The sequence below is a fragment of the Canis lupus genome, chromosome 7, assembly GCF_048164855.1.
Source record: "Canis lupus baileyi chromosome 7, mCanLup2.hap1, whole genome shotgun sequence".
In the NCBI taxonomy this organism is placed as follows: Eukaryota; Metazoa; Chordata; class Mammalia; order Carnivora; family Canidae; genus Canis; species Canis lupus.
In genome coordinates, this window is record NC_132844.1 from 24,074,748 (window position 1) to 24,099,629 (window position 24,882).

At 46.5% G+C, this 24,882-nt stretch overlaps 2 protein-coding genes and 1 long non-coding RNA gene across 4 annotated transcripts in view; 2 read left to right on the plus strand and 1 right to left on the minus strand.

Annotated features, from left to right (window-relative positions):
* Positions 1 to 13,657, plus strand: part of GABRR2 (gamma-aminobutyric acid type A receptor subunit rho2) — a 46,259-nt gene extending 32,602 nt beyond the window's left edge. Inside the window, exons 3-9 of the mRNA XM_072832081.1 lie at positions 200 to 267; positions 2,251 to 2,474; positions 3,260 to 3,342; positions 3,541 to 3,681; positions 7,767 to 7,919; positions 8,939 to 9,135; positions 12,026 to 13,657. Of these exons, the coding sequence (XP_072688182.1) occupies positions 200 to 267; positions 2,251 to 2,474; positions 3,260 to 3,342; positions 3,541 to 3,681; positions 7,767 to 7,919; positions 8,939 to 9,135; positions 12,026 to 12,337 (1,178 nt within the window). The 3' untranslated portion in view covers positions 12,338 to 13,657. The remainder of the gene's footprint in view (positions 1 to 199; positions 268 to 2,250; positions 2,475 to 3,259; positions 3,343 to 3,540; positions 3,682 to 7,766; positions 7,920 to 8,938; positions 9,136 to 12,025) is intronic.
* Positions 13,658 to 18,278: 4,621 nt separating this feature from the next.
* Positions 18,279 to 24,056, minus strand: LOC140636653 (uncharacterized). Its single transcript, XR_012033876.1, has 2 exons — positions 23,567 to 24,056; positions 18,279 to 18,579 (listed from the first exon to the last, which is right to left on the minus strand). It is a non-coding gene; the product is annotated as an uncharacterized lncRNA (long non-coding RNA).
* Positions 18,630 to 24,882, plus strand: part of GABRR1 (gamma-aminobutyric acid type A receptor subunit rho1) — a 58,321-nt gene continuing 52,068 nt past the window's right edge. The window contains exon 1 of one of the 2 annotated variants that reach the window (XM_072832082.1): positions 18,630 to 18,772. Coding sequence is in view for 1 of the 2 variants with exons in the window: in XM_072832084.1 (XP_072688185.1) it covers positions 18,741 to 18,772 (32 nt within the window). In the remaining variant the exon portion in view is untranslated. The remainder of the gene's footprint in view (positions 18,773 to 24,882) is intronic. The other variant, XM_072832084.1, reaches the window with a different exon arrangement.

Consider the following 24,882-nt stretch of genomic DNA (forward strand, 5'->3'; position numbering starts at 1 on the left):
CATAAGTCAGACACGATCTCCGCCCTCAGGAAGAAAGCTCAGGCACTCATCATGTCAGGATGTAGCCAGAAAGCCCTCATAGAATTGGAACCCCTGCTTCACTCTGCTCTGGTCAGGCTATCCCCAGGAGGGGTGTGTGGCTGCGGACCCACTGGTAGATAAGAATGTGCCTTCCTCAGCTGTCTTTGCTCTTCTGCAGGCCCTGCTATCCCGGTGGGCGTGGACGTGCAGGTGGAGAGCCTGGACAGCATCTCGGAGGTGGACATGGTGTGCAGCGCCCTTGGCGGGGCTTCAAACCGGGGTCCTGAGGTTAAGGGTCTGTGAGAGCCTGTAGCTGGGGTAGCCACACGGGTGCAGGCTGTGCCTGGTGGGCAGAGCCAGGGCAACAGGGGGTAAAACTAGGACTTGGAAGTTGGCTCAGGTGCAGTGAAACCTGAAGCAGGGGTTCTCAACCTGATGGGTAAAAGTAACTGGGGGAGTTGGTTACATGGAGATTCCTGGGCCCCACTGGAGACATCCTGGATCAGTCTCTGGGAGTGAGGCCCGGCACCTTACACTTTGAACACACTCCTCAGGTGATGGGACTGGGGAGATGGACCACACTTGCAGGAGCACAGGAGGGGGTCATTTTCAGACAGAAATTCTGCAGTTCTCTGCTTGCTAATGCCCACCTGAGCATTGCTTCCCTACGCCTTCCTTGGCAGTGTCCACCAAGATCAGGCAGTAAGGGAAGGCTCTTAAAGACGCCTTGTTTCATTTGAGACCTGAAGGATAGATAAGAAGGAGACATCGTGGGGAGGGCCAGAGCAAGAGTGGGGCAAGGGCCCCTTGAGGCAGAAGAAACAGGAGGTTTATAAACACAAACCAAAACAGTAGGGCACAAACTGAGGAAGGGGCGGGGATGGAGAGGGGGAGGGTGGGGGTGCTCCCCTCCCCACTGAGCCTGCAGGACAGTCAGTTCTAGGTGTGCTGGTAAAGCAGAAGTGGGCACTATGGTCTGAGACCACTGCCACCAGGCATCTTTCCATCCTCGCTCCCGAGGGGGATGCTTGGGGCCCTTATTGACTTATCTGCACTTGTAACTTAGCACTTGCATCTTCCGCTGCGGCGGGGGTGCCAGGCTCTTGGTTTAAGGCAGCAGCCCTGCAGGCGAGGAGACACGGTTTAACAGAAAGAACTTTCAGGCTGAAATGATAGTGGATCTGCAGCTGCACATACCTTCATCCATTCATTCCCACCCCCACCCCGCAGTTTTCTATCCTGCAAATATTTATTGAGCACCCACTGTGTGCCTTCAGGTAGGGCCTGGGGATTCAATGGCACGCAGGGCACAATTCTGCCCACAAAGATTCTCCAAGATCAATGACAGAAACTTATAAATAGGACACTTGACCGTGCAGGTTTCTCCCAGCGTCCACCAACCTGAAACTGCATGCTTGGCCAACAGGGAAGGAGCACTGTGTGCCTAAGTCTAGGGGAGAGAGCAGGACTCCTGGGAAATCCTGCCCTGCTGGCCCCCTTGCTGGCTGCCTCACCCCTGTAGGTTTCATTCGCAAAGCCTGAAGGATGGGCTGCTCCCCGTCCCGGGCTCCCACCTCACGATGCACAGCAACAATGCGCCAGGCCCTTTCCTATTGTAGCAGCACCCCTGCGGCAGCGGCCACCCTCCTGCGGGTGCTGCAGCCCTGTCACTGGAGGCTGAGCCTGAGGTGTCCGTTATGTGGGTTAATGATGGGTTGATTGTAGGAAAGGAAGCTTTATTTCTTTTTAAATTAAAGATAGATTTATTTATTTATTTATTTATTTATTTATTTATTTATTTATTCCTGAGAGACAGAGAGAGAGAGAGGCAGAGACCTAGTCAGAGGGAGAAGCAAGCTCCCCGCAGGGAGCCTGATGCAGGACTTGATCCCAGGACCCCAGGATCACTCCCTGAGCCGAAGGCAGATGCTCAACCACTGAGCCACCCAGGCGTCCCTATTTATTTATTTTGGAGACTGAGAGAGAGAGAGAAAGAGAGAGAGAGAGAGCACGCATGGGCAAGAGCTGGGTGGGAGGGGCAGAGGGAGAAGGAGAGAGAGAATCCCAAGCAGGCCCCCATGCCCAGCATGGACCCTGATGTGGGGCTCGATTCACGATCCTGAGATCATGACCTGAGCTGCAATCAAGAGTCGGATGCTTAACCGATAGAGCCACCAGAAAGGAAGCTTTCTAAGCACTTGTGTTTGGTGTCACCTCGGGCTCCCACAGGACTTCACCATGACCCTGTACCTGCGGCATTACTGGAAGGATGAGAGGCTGGCCTTTCCCAGCACGAGCAACAAGAGCATGACCTTCGATGGTCGGCTGGTAAAGAAGATCTGGGTCCCCGACGTCTTCTTTGTTCACTCCAAAAGGTCATTCACTCATGACACCACCACTGATAACATCATGCTGAGGGTGTTTCCGGATGGGCACGTGCTATACAGCATGAGGTAACTGTCCATGGGGTCACTGGCTCTTTGTCCAATGCCATTCTAATACATATGGTCAGTCTCTTTGTCCCTGAAGAGTTTGTCATTGTGTTTGGGCCTGAGGGCTATATGGATGTGATGAGACTTCTGATAGCTGTTAGAAGTCTCTGAAGATGAAATGGTCACCCTAGTAGCCAGTGACTTCCCAGTCATCAGCAATCTCAAGCTCAGGTTAGGAGACTTGTTAGACTTGAGTGAGTTGAGAGTCAATGACATTCTATGTCCCTTCCACCCCTGAGAGCCTATCATTCTAGTTTATTGATAATAAAGATTTAAAAAGGCAACAAGACCTACTGTTTATTGAGTGTTATTCCAGATTGGCTTCTGGGCCAATGAGTGATTGCACAGGCTTATTCCACATCTTCTTGGCCTGCTTGTAGGGTTCACCAGAATTTGATGCTAATAGCCTTGGTGCGGTGTGGGGTAGGGAGGTGTGGGCGGGGTGGTGTGGGGTAGGGAGGTGTGGCCATAACCTCCCAGGCATCTTGGGGGGAGTTTGCTCACAGGCGCAGAGCAGAGTGCAGCTCTTGACAGTAGCTGGGGCCCAGCAGAGCACTGATGACATGTCCTGCAGAAGACAGAACTTGAAAGTTAGGGTCCTGCAACTTAGCGACTAGGGTTTCCAAGCTTCTGAATTAGACGTGAGAAAGCATTTGCTCTTGGTCGTTGGTGTTCTTCTTACTCGGGGCAGGCACATGAGCCAAGAACTCACTGCACAAGCCAACATGCCTGTTTGGGTTGCCTAGGATTACGGTGACTGCCATGTGCAACATGGACTTCAGCCACTTTCCCCTGGACTCCCAGACCTGCTCTTTGGAGCTGGAAAGCTGTAAGTATCAGTGTTCCTAACGACAAATCTCTGCCTTGTTCCCTCTCCAATCTCTGCGCCACTTCAGTAACCGTGACGCTGAGTACTGCCTGCCAGTGTTAAGACCTGTTTACTCCGAGGCTGGTATAGGATTTCCCTGTTGCTTCGGCCACATCAGAAGCCAAGGAGTCAAATTAACTTATTTTCCTCTCCCCAAAGATGCATATACAGATGAAGATCTGATGTTGTATTGGAAGAATGGGGACGAATCCTTGAAAACTGATGAGAAGATCTCCTTGTCCCAGTTTCTGATTCAGAAATTTCACACCACTTCCAGACTGGCCTTCTACAGCAGCACTGGTAGCTAATGTTTGCCATGGTTGGGTGCGAATGTGGGAGAAAATACATTAGAATTCTCCAGCCTTAAACTTTTCCCCTTCCGATGAGAATGAATCTGTATTCCTAAGGAATGCATAGTTCTACAAAACATAAGCAACACTTAGAAGTAGAAATTTAAAAAGTTTTGTCATCTTCTCAAAGCCGATGGCCAGAGGCAACCACTCCTAACGGTTTAGCACACACCCTTGTGAACATCTTGCTTTAATTATGTAAAGCGGGGTCATGTTTTACGTGCTATGCTGTTATCCGATTTGTCTGACTTAATGATACGGATGATAGTTTTTCGAGGAAATGTATCTATTACCTATATTTAGATCTATAGATTTATTGATTTATTTAGTTAGTTACTTAAGTGGGGGGAAGGGGAGGCCCAGAGGGAGAGAGAGTCTTAAGTAGGCTCCATACCCAGTGCAGAGCCCAACATGGGGCTTGATCTCGTGACACTGAGATCATGACCTGAGCCAAAAGCAAGAGTTGGACACTTGAGACACCTGGGTGGCTCAGCAGTTGAGTGTCTGCCTTTGGCTCAGGGCGTGATCTTGGGGGTCCCGGGATCTAGTCCCACATCAGGCTCCCTGCATGGAGCCTGCTTCTCCCTCTGCCTATGACTCTGCCTCTCTCTTTCTGTGTCTCTCATGAATAAATAAATAAAATCTTAAAAAAAGAGGTCGGACACCTAACCGACTGAGTCACCCAGGTGCTATAGATTTATTTTTAATATTTAGTGTAACTCATCCCAGACCCTGGGCTGTGTTTGAAGTTTTGAGAGGTTGCACTTGTCCATCTGTCTCTAATTTCACCATTACTTAGCTCTTATAGTCACTTCTGAGGGCTGTCAAAATAAAGTATCTAAACTGGGGCCCTGAAACAACAGGAATATATTTGCCCACAGTTCTGGGGGCCATGCTCCTCTCTTAGGCTTTCTTTTTTCTTTTTCTTTTTTTTTTTTTTTTAAGATTTTATTTATTCATGACACACACACACACACACACACACACACATACACACACAGGCAGAGGGAGAAGCAGGCTCCATGCAGGGAATCCGATGTGGGACTCGATCCCAGGTCTCCAGGATCACACCCCAGGCTTCAGGCGGCACCAAACTGCTGCACCACCGGGGCTGCCCTCCCTTAGGCTTTAGAAGGAACTCTGCCTTGTGTCTTACTAGTTTCTGGTGGGTGCTGCATTGCTCCAGTGCCATCCTCTGTTGTCACGTGGCATTCCCCCCATGTCCTTCTCTGTGTCCTAACATGCTGCTGTTTCTGTGGATCTGTGTCCAAATTTCCCTCTTCCGTAAGGATATTAGTCATTGGATTATGGCCCTCCCTAATCCAGTATGACCTCATCTCATCTCGATTCCATGTGCAAGACCCAATTTCTAAATAAGGCCACGTTCACAGAAACTGGGATTTAGGACTTCAACATATCTTTCTGAGGGACACAGTTCACCCCCATGACAGCTCAGCAGTAGCTACAGGACTCTAAGGGACTTTTCACTTCATCACCCCTTGTCCATATGCTGGGAAACCCCAGCCCTTCCATGTGGAGCTTCTGTGCTACTGTCTGTCCCTGCATAGCCACCATCTGCCTATTCACCTGCCCACCCCCACCCCTTTGTCCCCAACATCAATCACTGAAAAAGCCTGAGTCTCAGAGAAGGTGGAGTTAGTGTCTGGACAGCCCAAGGTCCCTTTCTTCCCTTTCTGCCCATAGGGCTCATCCTCATTCCTCCCTTCCTTTTCCGCTGGTATGTATTACCACACAATTTTCTCTTCTCATCTCTTCTTGGCAAGTTCAAATCCACTCTCTTGCTAAAACCATTTTTAAGAATGTCCTATATAACTTTTTACTATGTGTCAGTCACTGTCTTGAGTGCTTTATATGAATTAACTAATTTCTACCCAACAAACCCGTGGTGTAGATATTATCATCATCCCCAATTTACAGATGAGAAAACTGAGACTCAGAAGGGTTAATTTGACTATCGAAGTTGCACAGCTAGTAAGTGGCCAACGTGCCTTAGTCACTATGTGTACTTCTATTAGACATTTTCTGTGTTCAAATAGAAGTTTGTTTGTTTGTCTTGTCCCCCATTCCAGCCTTTCTGGAGTCCAGATTAAAATGCATCTTCCTCTCCCATTATTTTCTATGTGCCAACAAGTGGGTTGGTACAGGGGCTGTGAGCTCCCCACGAGTGCTCTGTTTGGAACACAGAGTATACATTTGTGAAGCTCCTGGTTCCCTCTTAGTGTTTCCAAGGCAACCCTCCCTGATTTTCTTAGAAGGAAAGGATAGTGGAACAAACCTTAACAGAATTAAGGCAATGCTCAGCCCTTCCAGAAAGACCCTGTACAAACCTAAAGCACAATGTGATTTGCTTCATGGGTGCCGATTTACGTAGGGAAGATAAAGCTGACATGACGGGACAAAGGTTGTGGGATGAAAAAAGGATTAGGTTATTTCTGTCACATCTGAAGATCACTTTCTATTTATCCAGTCCACTAAAAGTAGCTAGCTCATTCAAACAACAGGGGAACCTACACAGGAACCATGGGTCAAGCTTGTCTGGACCCATCCTATTGTTTGAGCCTTTCCCTATTGATCCAACCCTTCTTTAACCTGACGCCACAGTAACTTTTTACACCACCCAGGTAGCCTTTGTTACCTGCGCAGCATTTTCCTGGGAGCAGCCTGAGGTCCTCCTGCATCCATATCTACAGGGGAGTGTGTTTGACAAGCAGATTTCTGGGTCCCATTGCAAGCTACTGAGCCAGTATCCCGGGCAGGGCTGAGATGAGAGTGGAGTGTGTGTGCGCACACAGTTGCAGTCCACTTTTTCACATTTATACTGTCCTTGACACCATCTTTGATCCCAGGGATTGGGTATAGATCTTGTGGATTTGAGACCTTATCATTTTAGTCCTTATTTACAACCACCCATCTCATGATATATGTGGAAACCGACTGAGCTGATCAATCTATGACAGAGAGAACAGTGGCAAGACCCCGGCTCTGCTGGCTCCTGCCTCAGTGGTACTGGCCTCAACAAAATATATTCTATTTTTTTAAAAGATTTTATTTATTTATTCATGAGAGACACACAGAGAGAGCCAGAGACATAGGCAGAGGGAAAAGTAGGCTCCATGCAGGGAGCCTGATGTGGAACTTGATCCTGGAACTCCAGGATCACAGCCTGGGCTGAAGGCGGCACTAAACCACTGAGCCACCCGGGCTGCCCTGGCCTCAATGAAATAGAACCCAGTCCCACTTCTGGGCCTCGTGAGCACTGAGTCCTCAGGAAATATGGTTTTGGTTTGCAAATAAAAAATACAAAACAAACAACTAAACCTAGATCTCGGGATCCCTGGGTGGCGCAGCGGTTAGGTGCCTGCCTTTGGCCCAGGGTGCAATACTGGAGACCCGGGATCGAGTCCCACGTCGGGCTCCCTGCATGGAGCCTGCTTCTCCCTCTGCCTGTGTCTCTGCCTCTCTCTCTCTCTGTGTGACTATCATAAATAAATAAAAATTAAAAAAACAAAACAAAACAAAACAAAAAAACCTAGATCTCTCTTTCTACCTTCTTCCAAAATGTTAGGGGAAGAGAAGTTAGGTAATATTGAATAAAACAGTACATGTAGGGCAGCCTGGGTGGCTCAGCGGTTTAGCGCCGCCTTTGGCCCAGGGTGTGATCCTGGAGACCTGGGTCGAGTCCCGCATGGGGCTCCTTGCGTGGAGCCTGCTTCTCCCTCTGCCTGTGTCTCTGCCTCTCTCTCTCTCTGTATCTTCCATGAATAAATAAAAATAAAATCTTAAAAAAAAACAACAGTACATGTATTAGATACTGGCAAGATACTTATTTATAGGAGAGAGGGCTTAGATTTTAGATAGGAGATGTACTATATTAAGTCTATTAATCATTAACTTTTAACTTTCTGCTGAAGATGAGAGCAATGTGGGGGGGAGGGGGGTAGAAGGGTTCCTGGGGATGGGGTTTGTTTAAGCCTCTCCAGCTGAACCTCCCCGGTTTCTTCCTGTGTCCCCCAGGCTGGTACAACCGTCTGTACATTAACTTCACGTTGCGACGCCACATCTTCTTCTTCCTCCTCCAAACCTACTTCCCTGCCACCCTGATGGTCATGCTGTCCTGGGTGTCCTTCTGGATCGACCGCAGAGCTGTGCCCGCCAGAGTTTCACTGGGTAAAAGCATGTGATAAGGTGCGGTGGGGTGGTTATTGTTTCAGCTGGTCACTATAAAGAGAAAAAGGACAACCATTATTCAGAGTTCTTAACTGATGGGCTGTCAGAGTCAAAAGGAGCAAACGTTCCTCCCACCTGTTGCTGTCACCACTCACATGCCACGCTGTTTCCTCCACTACTTTAGGAAAACCACAGGGAGCTAAAGCTACATCAGCTTTGCTCGAATCATCTCAGAAACATGAAGCCTGTCTGGGGGATAGACTTCCACCACCAGCAGGATTAGAGCTCAGGACTTTCATAAATAAGACAATTCTACAAACACCAAAACCTCCCTCTGTAAATACACACACTCTGTGTCGGCCTTGTTTGGACAGAGTCTGAAGGCAGGGTGGGTAATAGGGGATTTGGGGGAGGGGGAGGGCTGTACTCCCTGGACTTGTGGTTTTCCGCCTCCACAGACCAGAAGCTCCAGGGGGAACAGGGGGAACTGTACAGCTCATCATGGTCAATTTGGCCACGATCAGCCGGGTCTCCAAGAAATGTGAGGGTTTTACCAGCAAGGCACAGTGAAGAAGATAGCATGATAGGCTTCCAGGAATTTCCACAGCGTTCAGAGACTTAATACATGTGGTTGGGAGGAGAGGGAGGGAGGGAGGGCATTCCCTGCAGGGGTGGGGAGGTTCCTTTAGGGGTGTCCTCCGGTCACTGTTGCAAATTCCACATCTGACCGGGTCCTTGGTGAAGCACTGAGGAGGCGGCCAGCCACACCACAGACACCAGGCCCCCCCAGCCCCCGGGTGAGGATGGGGGGCTGCAAGGCAGAGGAGGCCAGCAGCGAGCTGGCCCGGAGGGACCCGCCTGCTGCCCATGGAGCAGATCTGCCGCGTGGAGGTTTCCATGCCGGGGGGGCCCCTCTGTGGGTTTCCGACACGGAGGAAGAATGCAACACGGTGACTCGGTGAAATGTGGGGGCCGTTCTGCACCCTCGCGGGTGGCTGAACCCCGGCTGCACGTTGCAGGTATCACCACGGTGCTGACCATGTCCACCATCATCACGGGCGTGAACGCCTCCATGCCCCGCGTCTCCTACATCAAGGCGGTGGACATCTACCTGTGGGTCAGCTTCGTGTTCGTGTTCCTCTCGGTGCTGGAGTACGCGGCCGTCAACTACCTGACCACCGTGCAGGAGCGCAAGGAGCGGAAGCTGCGGGACAAGGCGAGACCACAGTCCTTCATCTCCCGCCCGCAGCCCAGGCTACTGGTTGCATGAGAAGGGCAGGGAGCCAGGGCTGCCCAAAAGGAGGAGGATCTATTTCAGAAGGGGTTCTAGCTTCAACCACCAAGCATCCCAGAAAGCAGAGAGTCTGGAGCCTGGGGGGCTCAGTGGGTTAAGCGTTGGCCTTGGGCTCAGGTCGTGATCCTGGGGTCCTGGGATAAGGTGCACGTTGGGCTCCCTGCTCAGTGGGGAGTCTGCTTCTCTCTCTCTCTCTCTCTCTCTCTCTCTCTCTCCCTTGCTTGTACTCTCTCAAATAAATAAATAACATCTTAAAAAAAAAAAAAAAAAAAAAGAGGGGATCCCTGGATGGCTCAGTGGTTTAGCACCTGCCTTAGGCCCAGGGTGTGATCCTGGAGTGTCAAGATCGAGTCCCATGTCAGGTTCCCTGCATGGAGCCTGCTTCTCCCTCTGCCTGTGTTTCTGCCATTCTCTCTCTCTCTCTCTCTCATGAATAAATAAATCTTAAAAAAAAAAAAAAAAGGAATCAGAAAGTCTTTGGACCAGGACTAGGAAGACTTGGGTTCTTTTTTTTTTTTTTTTTTTAATATATTTTTTATTTATTCATGAGAGATACAGAGAGGCAGTGGGAGAAGCAGGCTCCATGCAAAGAGCCCGATGTGGGACTCTATTCTGGGACTCCAGGATCATGCCCTGGGCTGAAGACAGGCGCCAAACTGCTGAGCCACCCAGGGATCCCAAAGACTTGGGTTCTCAGGCACCACTTACCCTGGGCCTCTGTTTCCTCATCTGTAAAAAGGTATAGAGGAATCCTCCCCTCCCCTCTTCCCAGGGTTGTTGTAAGGGTCACATGAGATAACGTATGCAAAAGTTGTTTTGAAACTGTGGGGTTCTAGGCAGACATAAAGTATCACTATTACTATGAACATGTTTAGGGAAGATGCCTCCAGGTCCTGTGACCAGATGAGGGGAGAGGTCTAGAATTAAAAACTCTTGTATTTATCTGTGGTCTGACCCAGTGGAAATTCAGCTACATACAACTTTAGCCTTCAGACTCATTGGAAATACTATGCTGTCTACACTGTACTGCAGTGTAGTAACCTACGTTAGTTATGAGATAGAATACAAATGGGAAATTCAGGCAATGTGCGTGGGCCTTTGGACAGGGAGGGAGACTCCATTCCATTCATATTCAGACTCTTATTAATCACAGTAAACAATAAAATGCCAGCTTGTTGCCAAATCATTGGTCATCATTGTACTAATCAAAATGGGTATTCACCTAGAAGGTATAAAGGTCAGGGGATATGAAAATCCCACATTTCTGTACATCTAGGTGGCTGGTAGCTACTTAACATAAGGGAGCTTTAAATTTTAGGAAAAGATGATGTGTTGCCTTTTCAAAAATAGTCTTTCAATGCCCAGATTATACTTAAATATATTATATATATTTAGGCTAGACTGTTTAAGAATTTATTTTTAAAGTTCTATTCAAACCTTTTTTACTTTAGCATTTGAGTACTCATTCAAATTTTCAATAAATCTGCACATTGGTCATTGTCAAATGGACTTCTGGATTTAAACACTTTTGATTTATAATCCAATGAACTTTCCTGTATGGAGCTGTCAGAAAAATAACATGCCTCCACCTGACAGGTACATGCCCTTGAATTATTAACCAGTGCCAGCTGGAAGCCCACTCTTTGCTGACTCAAATTATGGGGAGAAGTGAAGCCATTTCCTTCCTTCCAACTTATAATTTCTTTTTTTTTAAAAAAGATTTTATTTATTTATTCATGAAAGACACAGAGAGAGAGAGAGGCAGAGACACAGGCAGAGGGAGAAGCAGGCTCCATACAGGGAGCCCAACGTGGGACTCGATCCTGGGTCTCCAGGATTGCACCCCGGGCTGCAGGCAGTGGTAAACCGCTGTGCCACTGGGGCTGCCCCAACTTATAATTTCTTATAAACATTTTCATACTTGTAGAAACAGTTGAAAAATAGGATAATATACATCCATAGACTCTGCACCTACACTCAACATTGCTAACGTTTTGCCATTTTTGTGTGAGCTCTTTCTCCATATACATGTAGTTTTGTCCATGCAGTTGAACCATTTAAAAGTGCTTTGCAGGTACCATGACCTTTTATGCTTAAATGTAACTCTTTAAAGTAAGGATACTCTCCTACTTAATCATCTTTTGATTCATGCACAAAGAGTTGGAGACCCACAACTGGAATCAGAATGTGTGGGTTTACTTTATTTATTTTTAAATATATTTTTAAAAGATTTTATTTATTTGAGAGAGAGAGAGAGAGCAGGGGGAGGAGCAGAGGGAGAGGAAGAGAGAATCTCAAGCAGACTCTGAGCTGAGTGTGAAGCCCAATGGAGGGCTCAAGCCAACAACCCTGAGATCATGACCTGAGCCAAAATCAAGAGTCAGATGCTTAACCAACTGAGTTACTCAGGTGCCCCCAGAATGTGGGGGGTTAAAGTCCTGACTCCGACACTAGCTGTGTAATCTCAGGAAAATTGTGTAGCCTCACTGGGTCTTAGTTTTTCCCTCTGCAATAGACTAAGTCGGTGATTCTGGACCCTGGCTGGGTGGTACAATCACCTGGGGAGCTTCACATCAATTAGAGTAAAACCTGGATGTGGCTATTTTAAAGAGCTCCCTGGATGATTCTAATATTCAGAGAATTATAATATGTAGAGAGTCACTGGACTGAGTGATCTTTGGAGATCCTTCTAGTTCTGCCTTTCTGTGGTTCTGAGTAGCCATGGGGCTTTGCTCTGGGCCCAAGGCACCTCCTCTGCCTCTCCACAAGCCCTAAACATGCCTGACACCTTCCTTGCATTTGCTGCCCACAGTTCCCGTGCATGTGTGGAATGCTTCACTCGAGAACCATGATGCTGGATGGAAGCTACAGTGAGTCTGAGGCCAACAGTCTGGCTGGATACCCAAGAAGCCATATTCTGACAGAAGAAGAAAGACAAGACAAAATAGTGGTCCACCTGGCTCTGAGCAATGAATCCAACTCCTCCAGGAAGAAGGGGCTTCTGAGGGGCCACATGGGTCTTCGCATCTTCCAGAACACCCACGCCATTGACAAATACTCCAGGTTGATATTTCCTGCCTCCTACATATTTTTCAACTTAATTTATTGGTCAGTGTTTTCCTAGGGGTCCGGAGGCTATGACTGGGAAAGGACATGCCTGGCCAGCTGTCTGCACATGGACCTGCCGACCATGCCCCCCCTCACCAGATAGAGCAACAGCTCCTGGACCACCATGGCAATGCCCCCCTCACCGGGAGCCCTCCAGCTGCCCTGTCCCTTATCTCATGGGTTTGCTCTTCATTAATGCTGTGTTCTGTGTCCTACTTCACGCCTCTTTGGGATTGTCTTCTTCTGTTCTTGTGTGTAAACCAGTTCACAAGAGCCCCCCCCCCCATAAAAAATGACTCGAATGCCTCCTAGATAATCTGAGACCCTAATGAAGCCTAGGATTCAGTTTTGAAGGGACACAGAAGAATAAAGGGCAAGACTAGGGGCTTTCTGGATAGGAGATGGAAAATAGGATTCAAAATAGGAATAAAAAAATCTGCAACCCATGCAACTAGATTAAGTGCCTACCTAGGAAGAAAAAAAAAGCTCTTATCCCAGATAGGAAATGATTTGACCTGTGTGAGTCTGACAACTTGCATGATTTTGCAATCCATTCAACCACTCATTAAATATTGAGTACCCACTCTGGGCCTGGTCCTGTGGAAATGAACAAATAGAGGTCTCTCAGAGAACTTCTCTAAGCCTGCACTCATTCTACATATGGCAGTAGTGCTGCTCTTCTGCCTCCCTCCAACCCCCACTGACTCCACAGATCCATTCTGTTTGCTGGTGCTTTTACTCCTAGGTCTGTCTAGGAAAGCATCTCCAGTCTCCTATGAGACGCTTGTGAAGGCAGCTTAAAAACTTCTCTTCTAGAATCTCCACGCAGGACAAGTCTAGTGCTGGGGAGAGGGCCAAGGACTTGGTCTTGGGGAGGAAGGAGCCATGGATCTGCTGTGGAAATGTGTTCCATATTCCAGCCTACTTCTCTTTCTGGGCTTCTCCCCTATCAGACAGGTGTCCTTAATAATCCTTGTGTCCAAGCCTGGTCCCCACCCCTGGGACTCTACCTGACCAGAAATACCCTGCACCTTGAAATGATTTCTCCCTTCCACAAGGTAGTGACTTTCTCTAATGTGGCTAAACTAAGGTTAGGAAAACAATCTGATTAACGGAATCTACAATAAATCATGAATAACCATTTCTCTTATCCGTAATTTAGATCTTTGCTAGTTAACTCAAGTGAACCTCTAATCAGTAGTATTCGTGGAAATATAAAGAACACGATTTTGAGAAGGGTACCTCCTCTTTCAATTACAGCATGTGGAATCAGAGGGCTGTTCTGGGAAGTAGAGAAAGAATGCCCAGTTTAGATTTCTTGCTTAATAAAAGAAATTGTTCTGCTCTTTCTTCCTACCTACAACCCCTTCCACCTTCCTGCTCAGGGTCTGGGTATCTGGTCCTTTGGTCATGAGTGTACAAATGGTATAGCAAAAGAGAGGATGACCAAATGGTGCAGCAAAAGAGAGGATGACCCTGCCTTAAGTCAGGCGAGTGCTGGCTTGTGGCGTCTGCTCCACAGGGGCAGGCAGAGATTTTTAGTTCCTGAAGATTAGAGCTCAGGTGGGTGCCAGAGCCTACTGAAGTTTATTTTTTTTATTTTTTATTTTTTTTCCTACTGAAGTTTAAAGTCAGGGGCCAGTAGATCCCTGATCCTCTCCTCCCTCACCACAACTGCCACTTAGCTGCCCTATGCATTCCAGCTTCTCCTCTCCTTCCTCTTGTCGATCCCTCATCCATTTCCTCTGGCCTCAGACCAGATTGTGCAACAATCTTACTCAGTTGTTTATTGTAATGTTGGTTGCTGTGCTACTATTATAGATTCATGAAACCAACCCTAACCCTAATCCTCCCAGCACTGGGATGTCCAGGATATACGAATATCTATAAGTTAAAAAGTGTTAAGTGGTTCAAAATGTAATGGGAATTCTGAGGAAAGAAAGAATGATTTCCACTGGAAAGACTAGATCTAATGGAGAAAACGGCCCCTGAGGTGACCCTTGAAGATTGGAGATTTCGAGAAGCTTTACATGCTAAATGCACATGTAGAAAAGTACATGCTATCCCACTCTTCATTTAGCTCATGAACTCAGGGTCATGAGATGGAGCCCTGAATCAGGCTCTGTGCTCAGTGGGGAGTCTGCTTGAGATTCTTTCTTTCCCTTTCCCTCTGTCCTGCTCCACTCTCTCTCCCCACCTCCCCCCCATCAAAAAAAAAAAAAAAAAAAAAGGAAGAAAAATTCATGTTAGATACATGGCTAGTGGCTGTCTAATATGGTAGCCACTAGCCATGTATCTATTTAAATTTAAGTAAAATAAAATAAAAGTGCAGTTCTTGCCACTGTACTGGCCACATTTCAAGTGCTTTGTTCAATAGCCACATGTGGCTAGTGGCTATTGTATTGGATAGTACAGATATATAGAATGTTTCCACAACCACAGAAAATTCTATTAGTGCTATTGTAGATGAAAAGGTTGGCCTGAGCAAAGACATGAGAAAGGCAGGACAGGTTGGGCTACATAGTATAGGGTTTGTGGGACAAGTCATCCCCGTTTTGGCTGGATCCTAGGCTATGGGAAGAGGAAGTGAAGTCCAGTACTTTCTACAGCACTAGGGGTGCCCCATGCCAGTGCCAAAGAGGAAAGCTTCCCCTGCATGGAGTTCTCTGGCCCCAAACCACTGGATTTTCCAGCCTTGTGGACAGAGGAAGGATAAAACTGTGTAAACAAGGATTATTGGATGATACAGAGCATCTGGACTTGTTTAGAAATTTTTACTCTCCATAGACTCTTCTAGACCACAATGCTGTTCAAAGAATGATAATTATGTTGTCATTAAATATATCATATTGCTATAGTTGTCTTATTTAATTCCAACACTACTGTGCTTCTGACTACATTGTCTTCATAAATTGAGGCTCATATAATATGCTGGCGCTTTCACACTTTAAAAAAAAAAAAGAAAAAAAGAGATGGGCAGTCCAGGTTGGTCAGCGGTTTAGCGCCACCTTCAGCCCAGGGCCTGATCCTGGAGACCCGGGATTAAGTCCCACATCGGGCTCCCTGCAAGGAGCCTGCTTCTCCCTCTGCTTGTGTCTCTGCCTCTCTTTCTCTCCGTGTCTCTCGTGAATAAATAAGTAAAATCTTAAAAAAAAAAAAGAGAGAGAGAGAGAGAGATTTTAACTAGCTTATACAGTTAATTGTATGAATAAACATATTTACAATTGCAAACAGCATTTTATCACGTGGGACCATGATACAGTGACACTACTGCGCAGTGTATTCAGCACTGCCTTACTGCAGTGTAAAATAGCTGACTCTCCTTGAGGAAACGAGAAAATTAAAGGAGGTAAAGAAGGAGACAATAGCAGGAGTGGAAAACAGGAACTAAGGAAATGTTGAGAACATGAAATGATTCACCCTAGAGGCAGGAAGACAGGAGTAAACGTAATTGTTATCAGGGAGGCTTGAATGATACTTTATTTCACTGAATCTAAGGTATTATCAGTGTGAGATGTACCCATTAATTAAATTATAGCATGCTGATTATTATAAAATGAATCCTGATTTTGTAAATGTCAAACTGAAAAAATATGCATGTTAGAATAAAAGAAATAGGTATTGTACAAAAGCTGGTGATCGGACATACTTCTTTGGCTTCATGGAGCCAACAGTTACTATGCTTTTATCTTTGGGGTCTTGTGCCTGGGATGGAGATAGGGTGATGGCAGATAGACAAGTGGGATGAGTGCCTGGGTGGCTCAATCAGTGAAGCATTTGCCTTTGGTTCAGGTCATGATCTGGTTCAGATCAACAAGCTCCGAGTTGGGCTCTCTTCTCTTTCTCCCTCTGCTCCTCTCCCTGCTCATGCTCTCTCTTTCTCAAGTAAATAAATAAAATCTTAAAAAAAAAAAAAAAAAAAGAAAGAAAGGAATGAAAAACTCCTTTTAGTGATTAAGAAGCTTACACTGCAGTTGGTATGTTTCAAAGGAGGGAGAGATCTTAGGATTTGAGGAACAAATGCTATTTGTGGTAAATTTTGAGCAACAGATAGATATAATTTCAACAAGTAGAAAAAGTGGGGAGCAGAAGGAAAGCTGAGGTGTGTTCATGAGACCATGGGCAGATACACTACCAAATGTACAAAAGTCTCAGGTACGCATCCTCCTAGTTCAATGATCCTGGTATCAATGGTCCTTTTAGGTTCATTCCAACTTAGAAAAAACCTGGGGAAGATGGGGCACCTGGGTGGCACAGTTGGTTGAGCATCAGACTCTTTGTTTCAGTTCAGGTCTTGATCTCAGTGTTGTGAGATCGAGCCCTGCCTTGGACTCTGTACTCTTCCTCTCCTCTGCCCCTCCCATTCATGCTCTCTCTCTCTCTCTCTCTAAAATAAATAAATCTTAAAAAAAAAAAAAGAAAGAAAAGAAAAAGAAAAAAGGATAAATCTGGGGAAGAAATTGGTCTGGTCTGATCTGGGCCACACATGTTGAAGATGATCAGAGTTCTGTGTTATGTGTAAGTTTAGAAAGAACTCTTCAAAGACATTTTATTTTGGTTCAATCTTTTTGTAAACATCTTCAGGAGGGAGACCAGGAATTCAAAAAATGGAAAACTGCCTAGTTTGAGGAAACCAATGAGGCAGAAAAACAATGATAATAATAGCAGGGAAAGTTCATGTTAGGTTCAGTTACGGGTGAGAGCCACAGCCTATGTGCTGACATAACAGAGACTGAGCAGCCAGGGGAAAGAGGAGGGATGAGGAGTTTGAGCCTTGCAGACAAGTGGAGATGTGAATGAAAAGTTATAAACGTTGGTCTGGGGCTGGAGGGAAGTAAAGATTTGGGACTTCCCTCCTAGATGTGCTCAAAGAAGCTCTCCAAGTGGATGGAACTCCAGGAGCAAAGCTTAAGAGAGGATGTCTGCAGATAAAAGCTTAGGAGTATATATTTAGGTGGGAAGAGAAGGACTGATGAGAGAAGTAGGAGGAGAACCAGAAGACTGTTGTGTCATAGAAACTGGAAGAAAGGAGGGCAGCTGGGGTGCTCAGTGGTTTAGTGCCACCTTCTGCCCGGGGTGGGATCCTGGAGACCCGGGATCGAGTCCCATGTCGGGCTCAATGCATGGAGCCTACTGCTCCCTCTCCCTCTCCCTCTGCCTGTGCCTTTGCCTTTCTCTCTCTGTGTCTCTCATGAATAAATAAATAAATAAATCTTTGAAAGAAAGATACTGGAAGGAAGGAGACTCTTGAATGGAGGAGGGTATGGCTGGAGGCAAAAATAACCAGAAAATTGAGAAGGGTAAAGAACAGACATGGCAAGGTGGAGGCCAGAGGCTCAGTGGGATCAAGCCCACAGGTAGATGTTAGAGAAGAGGGACTCTTCTTTTAACTATAAGTGATTTAGGTAGATAGAAGGGAAAATGCTCAGAGAGTTACTACTATTTATTATGGACAGAATATTTTAGACTCTTATTTTCTTGGAAGATTTAAAAATAGCATGATGGCATACCTGGCCTAGATGAGGGTTGTGGTCTCAGTGGTTAGTTTCCCAAACTATTATAGTGGAATTTAAGGGACTGATCTGAAAACAGTGTTTATAACCTGGTTACCAGGTCTGTGGACGAGCAACAGTCTTGAGGACTTATGCCATCCTTTGTCCCCACACGCATGAGGTGGGCACTGCCAGGAGACAGCAGGGAGGGCCACTGCCTCTATCACAAAAGATAGAACAGATGATAGAACAGTCATTGTGTAAAGGGCCAAGTATTGAGTGCATTCTCTGTGCTTGGCACCATGGTAAGAGTGGGATATATGGTTCCCAACTCAATTCTCATATAAACCTGAGGTGGGGAGGATTGCTCCTACTACATACCCCCTAATGTGTGCTGCCTTCCATAACTGTATGCAACACATCTCGGTAGGTGGACTTCATGTGAAATAATTATTTACCATAATGTTTTCAGGAAAAGGCAATTTATTTCCTTACTTAGATGGACAGAGATAGGGTTGCAAAGAGTAGAAAGAAAACTCAAACCCGTCTGAGTTGTGCTGAAACATGTGGGCATGGAGTCATCCCTACACCTGGGTAGAAACTTGAGTCTACTAGGACATGCAGGTAGCCCTTGAGATTGGAAGCTGGCATATGGGACACGCAGCTATTCAGGGTGGCGAGGACAAAATGTTATGAGTTTCCACCAACTGTGCTGTTGTAGGTAGGAAAAAGTTTTCTTCGACCCTCATAGGGTCCTTGGCTGAGTCTGAAAATGAAAGTGAAGAAGACAGATTAACAGGAGAAGAGTACACATATTCATCTAATACAAGTTTCATATGGCACTGAACCTTTGTAAAGACATGAAGACCTCAAGAAATGGCTAAACCTGAGTGTTTTTGTGCTAGATTTGATGAAGAGTGAAGAGTCATGGGAAAATATAATAGGACAAGGGATATGAAGTAAGTGTAGTAAATTGGGGGGTGGGGAGACTTAGCAAGGCCTCTTTCTCCAGATTCCTCTCTGTGCCCTTTGTCTTTGGGGACAAGGGTGCTCCTTTCCTCTGGGTGTGGAGAAGGCACCTGTCTCATGAGGGTTATGACCTGCTTCAGGGGATGGTAGAAAATCCTTCCTGCACAAACCAATTCTCAAATTCCTTAATCTTGAAATAGTCAACATGCTACATTTGAGGGGTTATGTCTCCTGCTTAAAAGGTCCAGACCAGCGGGATTCATGTCCACACCACCACCCTTGGAGACCCTTCTTCCCCTTCTCCTTTCATTGCAAAAGAACAGACAGCTGTGCTGGTGGGATTAACACTGGATTGGAAGCAGCTGACACCCCCACTTCCATCCCCACACCAGTCACTAAGAAATATGCCATGAGTTCAGATGGTTCCCACAAGGAAGGCTGCATGCCTAATGGTCTGAGGGTGGAGGCACTGGCCTCTTTGCACAGAGACCTAAATCCCATGCCAGGAAGGTCCTACATCCCAGCCTGTCCAACCCCCAGAGCCACCGGTGAGCATCTGCACCAGTACTATAAAAACATTCCCCATTAGCAGATTGGATAAAGCACTCAATCCTCACCCTCAGACCTTCAAATGTCATTACGAAACGACATTTGGGTCAGCCATTGGGAACATTAGGTTTGGGATTTATTTTAAAAGAGAAATTGAAAAATAAACCTTGGTTGTAGTAAACCATTGTTTAATCTAAACTGACCAGGTTTATAGTGGCAACACTCTTCTCCACCTTGCCCATTTAGACCAAGGCATCTCAAACTCTGCTGTGCATATGAATAACCTGGGGTCTGGTTAACAAGCATACTGTGATTCAGCAGATGGGGGAAGGGACATGGGATTGTGCTTTTTTTTTTTTTTTTAAGATTTTATTCATTTATTAGAGAGAGAGTGAGCAAGAGACAGAGAGAGACTATGAGCAGGGGAAAGGGCAGAGGGAGAAGAAGAAGCAGGCTCCCCGCTGAGCAGGGCTTTGGGGCTTGATTCCAGGACCCTGAAATCATGATCTAAGCTGAAGGCAGAGGCTTAACCGACTGAATCATGCAGGCGCCCCCAGGATGGTGCATACTTGGCAGGTGTTCACACTTCAAATGGCAAGGCCCTAGAGACCCCTGTTCATCATTTAAAGTTGAGCTTAGGGATCCCTGGGTGGCGCAGCGGTTTGGCGCCTGCCTTTGGCCCAGGGCACGATCCTGGAGACCCGGGATCGAATCCCACATCGGGCTCCGGGTGCATGGAGCCTGCTTCTCCCTCTGCCTGTGTCTCTGCGCCTCTCTCTCTCTGTGACCATCATAAATAAATAAAAATTAAAAAAAAAAATAAAGTTGAGCTTAGATGTCACCCCCCCGTTGATTTCGTAACATCCTCTTCCTTCCCAAAACATAATTTATTACTACCTCACTGTTTCTCATTTTATGCATTTGAGCATTACGAAATTTCCTTTACATTGTGATTATTCTCCTTAATCCATGCTTTCCTATTCTGGCCAAGTGGTGGTCACCTGGGGGAGTTAAAAAAAAAAATCTCAGTGCCTGAGGTCTGCCCCCCGCCCCCCCCCCCCCGGAATTTCTGATATTATCACAGTCCCCACTCTCATAGCCAGGACACAAGGGTGCAAGAACACTTGGCTTTAGGGGTCCCACACAGAGCAGGCTGGGCCACTCATTGCTGACAAAATCCAAAGGCAGAGAAATAAGTGGCGGTGAAACAAGAAAGGAAGTCATTTCAATGAGGCTGTCACCTGGGAGACAGCAGACTAGAGTCTCAGACTGTCTCCAAAGTGCTGAAAGTACATCCAGGTTTATATAAGGAAAATGTGGCACAAAGGTGGGTGGGAAAATGCAGGGGGCAGTGAAGGTCCAAGTGATCCTTGTCTTGGGGTCAGTTACGTGGGGTCTTGCTGGCTCAGGGCAGTCCTTACCGCTTGGGGGTAGTTTCACTTCCCATCTGGGGATGCTTTGCCCTCAAGGGTCTTTTGCTGGAGATAAGAAATAAGCTGCAAAGAATTTAATCACTTAGAAAGTACAGATAGGTCAAAATGGGAGTATAACTGAAGTCCTCTTTCACTCTCCCTCTTTTAAAACTGTTTTTTTTTTTTAAATATTTTATTTATTCATGAGAGACAGAGACACAGGCAGAGGGAGAAGCAGGCTCCTTGCAGGGAGCCTGATGCAGGACTTGATCCCGGGACTCCAGGATCATGCCCTGGGCCGAAGGCAGATGCTAAACTACTAAGCCACCCAGGGATCCCCCACTCTCCCTCTTTTAAATAACACTAACTCTTTTTTAAAGGCTGGTACTAATATCTGAAATTTCTTTGGGAAAGTACTGTCTCAACTTGCTTTGATGGTTTACAAACTGTGTTCCTTGGGATCCAGTGGGTTTTCTGGGGGTTCAGGAACTACTCTAGGAGTAGGAAATAGAATAGAAATGAACAGAGGGAGTGGTAACAAAGCAATGGAGCCATCCAGAGGGAGGGGACAGTGAAGAAGGAAGAGAAGCACACCCTTCCCCTTTTCCCAACAACTTTTTCATCCTGCTCTTTACACCAACCAGCCCAACAAAGAATACTTAACCTACTATGAGCAAGTGCTCAGTCTTTTAATCCTTCTAAGAACCCCATGAATTAGGATTCACAGAAGACATAAGAGGTAAAGATGGCAAATTACAGGGCCAGGACAAGAACAGGACTTCTGACCTCAAGTCCTGTCACTTTTCATGGTTCCCTGCAAGAAAGCTGTGGGGTCGGAGGCACAAAGTTCCCCAGGGAAGCCTCAGTCTTCTCTCATCAGCACCACTCGGATCAATCCAGAACAGAAGGTACCCGGTTTCCTGGTGGCACAGGTGGGATAGAGGTTAGAGGTGGGAGGGACAAGAAGGCACCAACCGCCCGCTGAGCTTTGGTTTCTGAATTGACACCAGATTTGCCCAAAGTATTTGGAAGAAGCACCTAGCACTGGGTCCTGGTCTTCTGGCTGCTGCCTCCATCCCCGTTTTCCTTCCCCCATCACTTTTCCTCTTCCCCAAGAGAGCACCACTGCTCCACCTCTGGTAGGAAGCTGGCAGCTGCTGGCACCATAGCCCCATGTCTCCCTTGATGTCTGCTCTGCCACTGTAGGGCTGTAGAGTGGAATATGGCCACAAACCTTTTTCATTCCTGCTGTCAGCAGAGTGCTTGTGAGAGAAAACTGCAGCAGAGGATGTAATCACACACGCACTAAGCCCTAGAATGTAAGCTCCATGGGACAGGGATTTCCACCTATATTCTTAATTGCTGTGTCTTGGGGCATGTAACAGTGCTTGGCACATGGTAGATGCTCAGCAAATATTTATGGAAGGAATGAATGAATAACCACTCTTTGTTAAGTACCCACTATGTGCTAGATACTGTGCCAGGTGCTCTACCTAAACCATGTCATTTCCTGTTAGCTATTGAAAGGTCTTATTCATGCTCAGTATGGAGGCAGGAGCCTGGAGATTCAGTGAACACATTTTGCTAGCTGTGTGACATTGAGCAATGTACTTAATCTCTCTGAGCTGTAGTTTCTCCATCTGGAAAAAGAAAAAAAAGAAAGGAAAAGAAAAAGATGCTAATTCTGGCTTCTTCGGGTGGCTACGAGTAAGTTAATGTGTCCAAAGTACTAAGCCCAGTACTGGCCCAGAGAAAATATAATGTCAACAAGGAGAGGAGTAGGAGAGGGGCATGAGGAGGAGGAGGGTGAAGAAGGAAAAGGAGAAGAAGAAGGAAAACATTTAAAATTGTCCTATAACCCAAAGTATCCCCTCCATCTGTAATCGCAATCATTTCTAAAGAACAAAAAATTTAACAATGACCTGATCTCAGAGTATATAATTCTTTGCAAGAGAACCCAGTTTGCATTTTACCCAGACATTTTCTTTTTTTTTTTTTTTTAATTATTTATGATAGTCACACAGAGAGAGAGAGAGAGAGGCAGAGACATAGGCAGAGGGAGAAGCAGGCTCCATGCACCGGGAGCCCGACGTGGGATTTGATCCCGGGTCTCCAGGATCGCGCCCTGGGCCAAAGGCAGGCGCTAAACCGCTGCGCCACCCAGGGATCCCTTTACCCAGACATTTTCATCAGAAGGACAGATGAAAACTTTATCATGGACCAGTCGGTGCTTCGGGGGACCAGCTTTCTAAGAGGAGGACTCGTTCTTTATTTTGCAGAGGAGAGAACGGACCCAGGGAAGCTGAGTAACTTGAATAATGGCAGACAGCTAGTTTTTAGAGGAAAAGTGCTTATCCAGATACTCTCTTCTGCCAGTTATGGATTTATTTTTTAAAATATTTTATTTATTTATTCACAAAAGACACACAGAGAGAGGCAGAGACACAGGCAGAGGGAGAAGCAGGCTCCTCACAGGGAGCCCAAGGTGGGACTTGATCCCAGGACTCCAGGATCACGCCCTGGGCCAAAGGCAGACACTTACCTGCTGAGTCACCCAGAGGTGGGATCTTATTAATGACAGCTGCTTATGACCAACAAAGAATTATGGGGCCCTAAAAAGGCAATAAGTCATTGAAGGTGTTATCACTAGTCCTTACTCAGTGGTGATATCAATAGAGCTGTTAAAAGGATTTAGGTTCCCTAGTTGGCTTTCAATAAAAGACCAACCCTATAAGCCCCCAGTGGCAACCCCGTGGGGACCCCTCTCACTCCTGAGAGCTCTCTCTGTATTCTCACTTAATCAGCTTCCATCCCTTTACTCACCTGTGTCCACGAGATTCATTCTTCGACTCCATGAGACAAGAACCTCACTTGCTCACTTCAGTGGTGGTCGAGGATGCTCTAGCAGCTCTGTTCCATGTAGTCAGACTGTTCCATGCAATCTCAGGAACTGAAAACTTGGGTTCTTTCTAGCTCACTGCTTGCTGCCCTGGAGTGTGGCCCTTGACCTCGTGGTCCGAGATGGTGGTAGGAATCCTAGCAGTCATTTCTACAATTGAAGAAGCAGGATGCTTAGGGGGAGAAAGAAGGACAAATGGAGTATTCTTTCAAGGAAAGTTCCAGGGGCTGTCACACTTCCCCATTGGCTGAACTTGGTCCCATGGCCACATTGAGCTGCAAAGAATGCTGGGAAAGGTATTTGCTCTGACTAGGCATATACCTAGCTGAAAACAGGGAGTTCTGGAAGAAAAGGAAAAACACGTAGTGTAGGAAACAACAGTTCCTACCATACCACCCAAGAACACACCCACTGGTTTCCATGAAACCCCAGCTGGGAACAGTCAGGAAGGTCATAAGTAAGGACAAAATGTTCACCCATTGCCCCCCCTCCATCATCTCTCCCCCTCCCCCAGACACCTCTTGTTCCTGTCTCAAGTGTGAAGCAGGGCAGAGATACACGGGTCTTTCTAAAGCATTATGTTAATGCCAGAAGCTTCTGTTACTACTGAGCTCAGAGACTTGGAATGTTTCTATGCCCAGAAATAGGACCTGGGCACTGAGTCCCTGCCATCATTTATTTTGAAAGAGGGCAGAATTTTCCTTTCCCCCAGCTCTGCCAGATTTAGGGACAAGCAAATGAGGTCAGCATATCCGAGGTAATTCTCCTTGAAGACCTATGGAAACCTCAAACCCTTGCTCCCACTCACTGTCCTCCCTCCTCCCTCCATTTATGTGACTTCTCTCCCCAGAGGCTGCGTGGACCTGTCTGTCCTCACACTCTAAGGGGGCCTCGATTACTAGAGGCAAGAGAGCAAAACAACACCTCCAAAGTGATTCTCAGTCTCTGATTGTTTTCCCAGGAATAATGGAGGCTTTGCCCCAAGTCACCCCCATCCTCTTAGTTAACAGAAGTACCTTGTTTTGAGATCTCCCTCTGGTTTAAAGGATGTAGACATGACGCAGAGGAGGGCTTCTTCTGAGTTAGGATATCTTTAGAAATTGAGGTGATAAGCAAAAATGATATATGTGTATTAAAAATAAGAATAATATCAGAGTGAGGTAAGTAGCTGGAGTTTATTATTCTGGAGGCTCTTTCTTGATAAGAGAAGTGAGACTACATTTAAAGACAATATATTGTG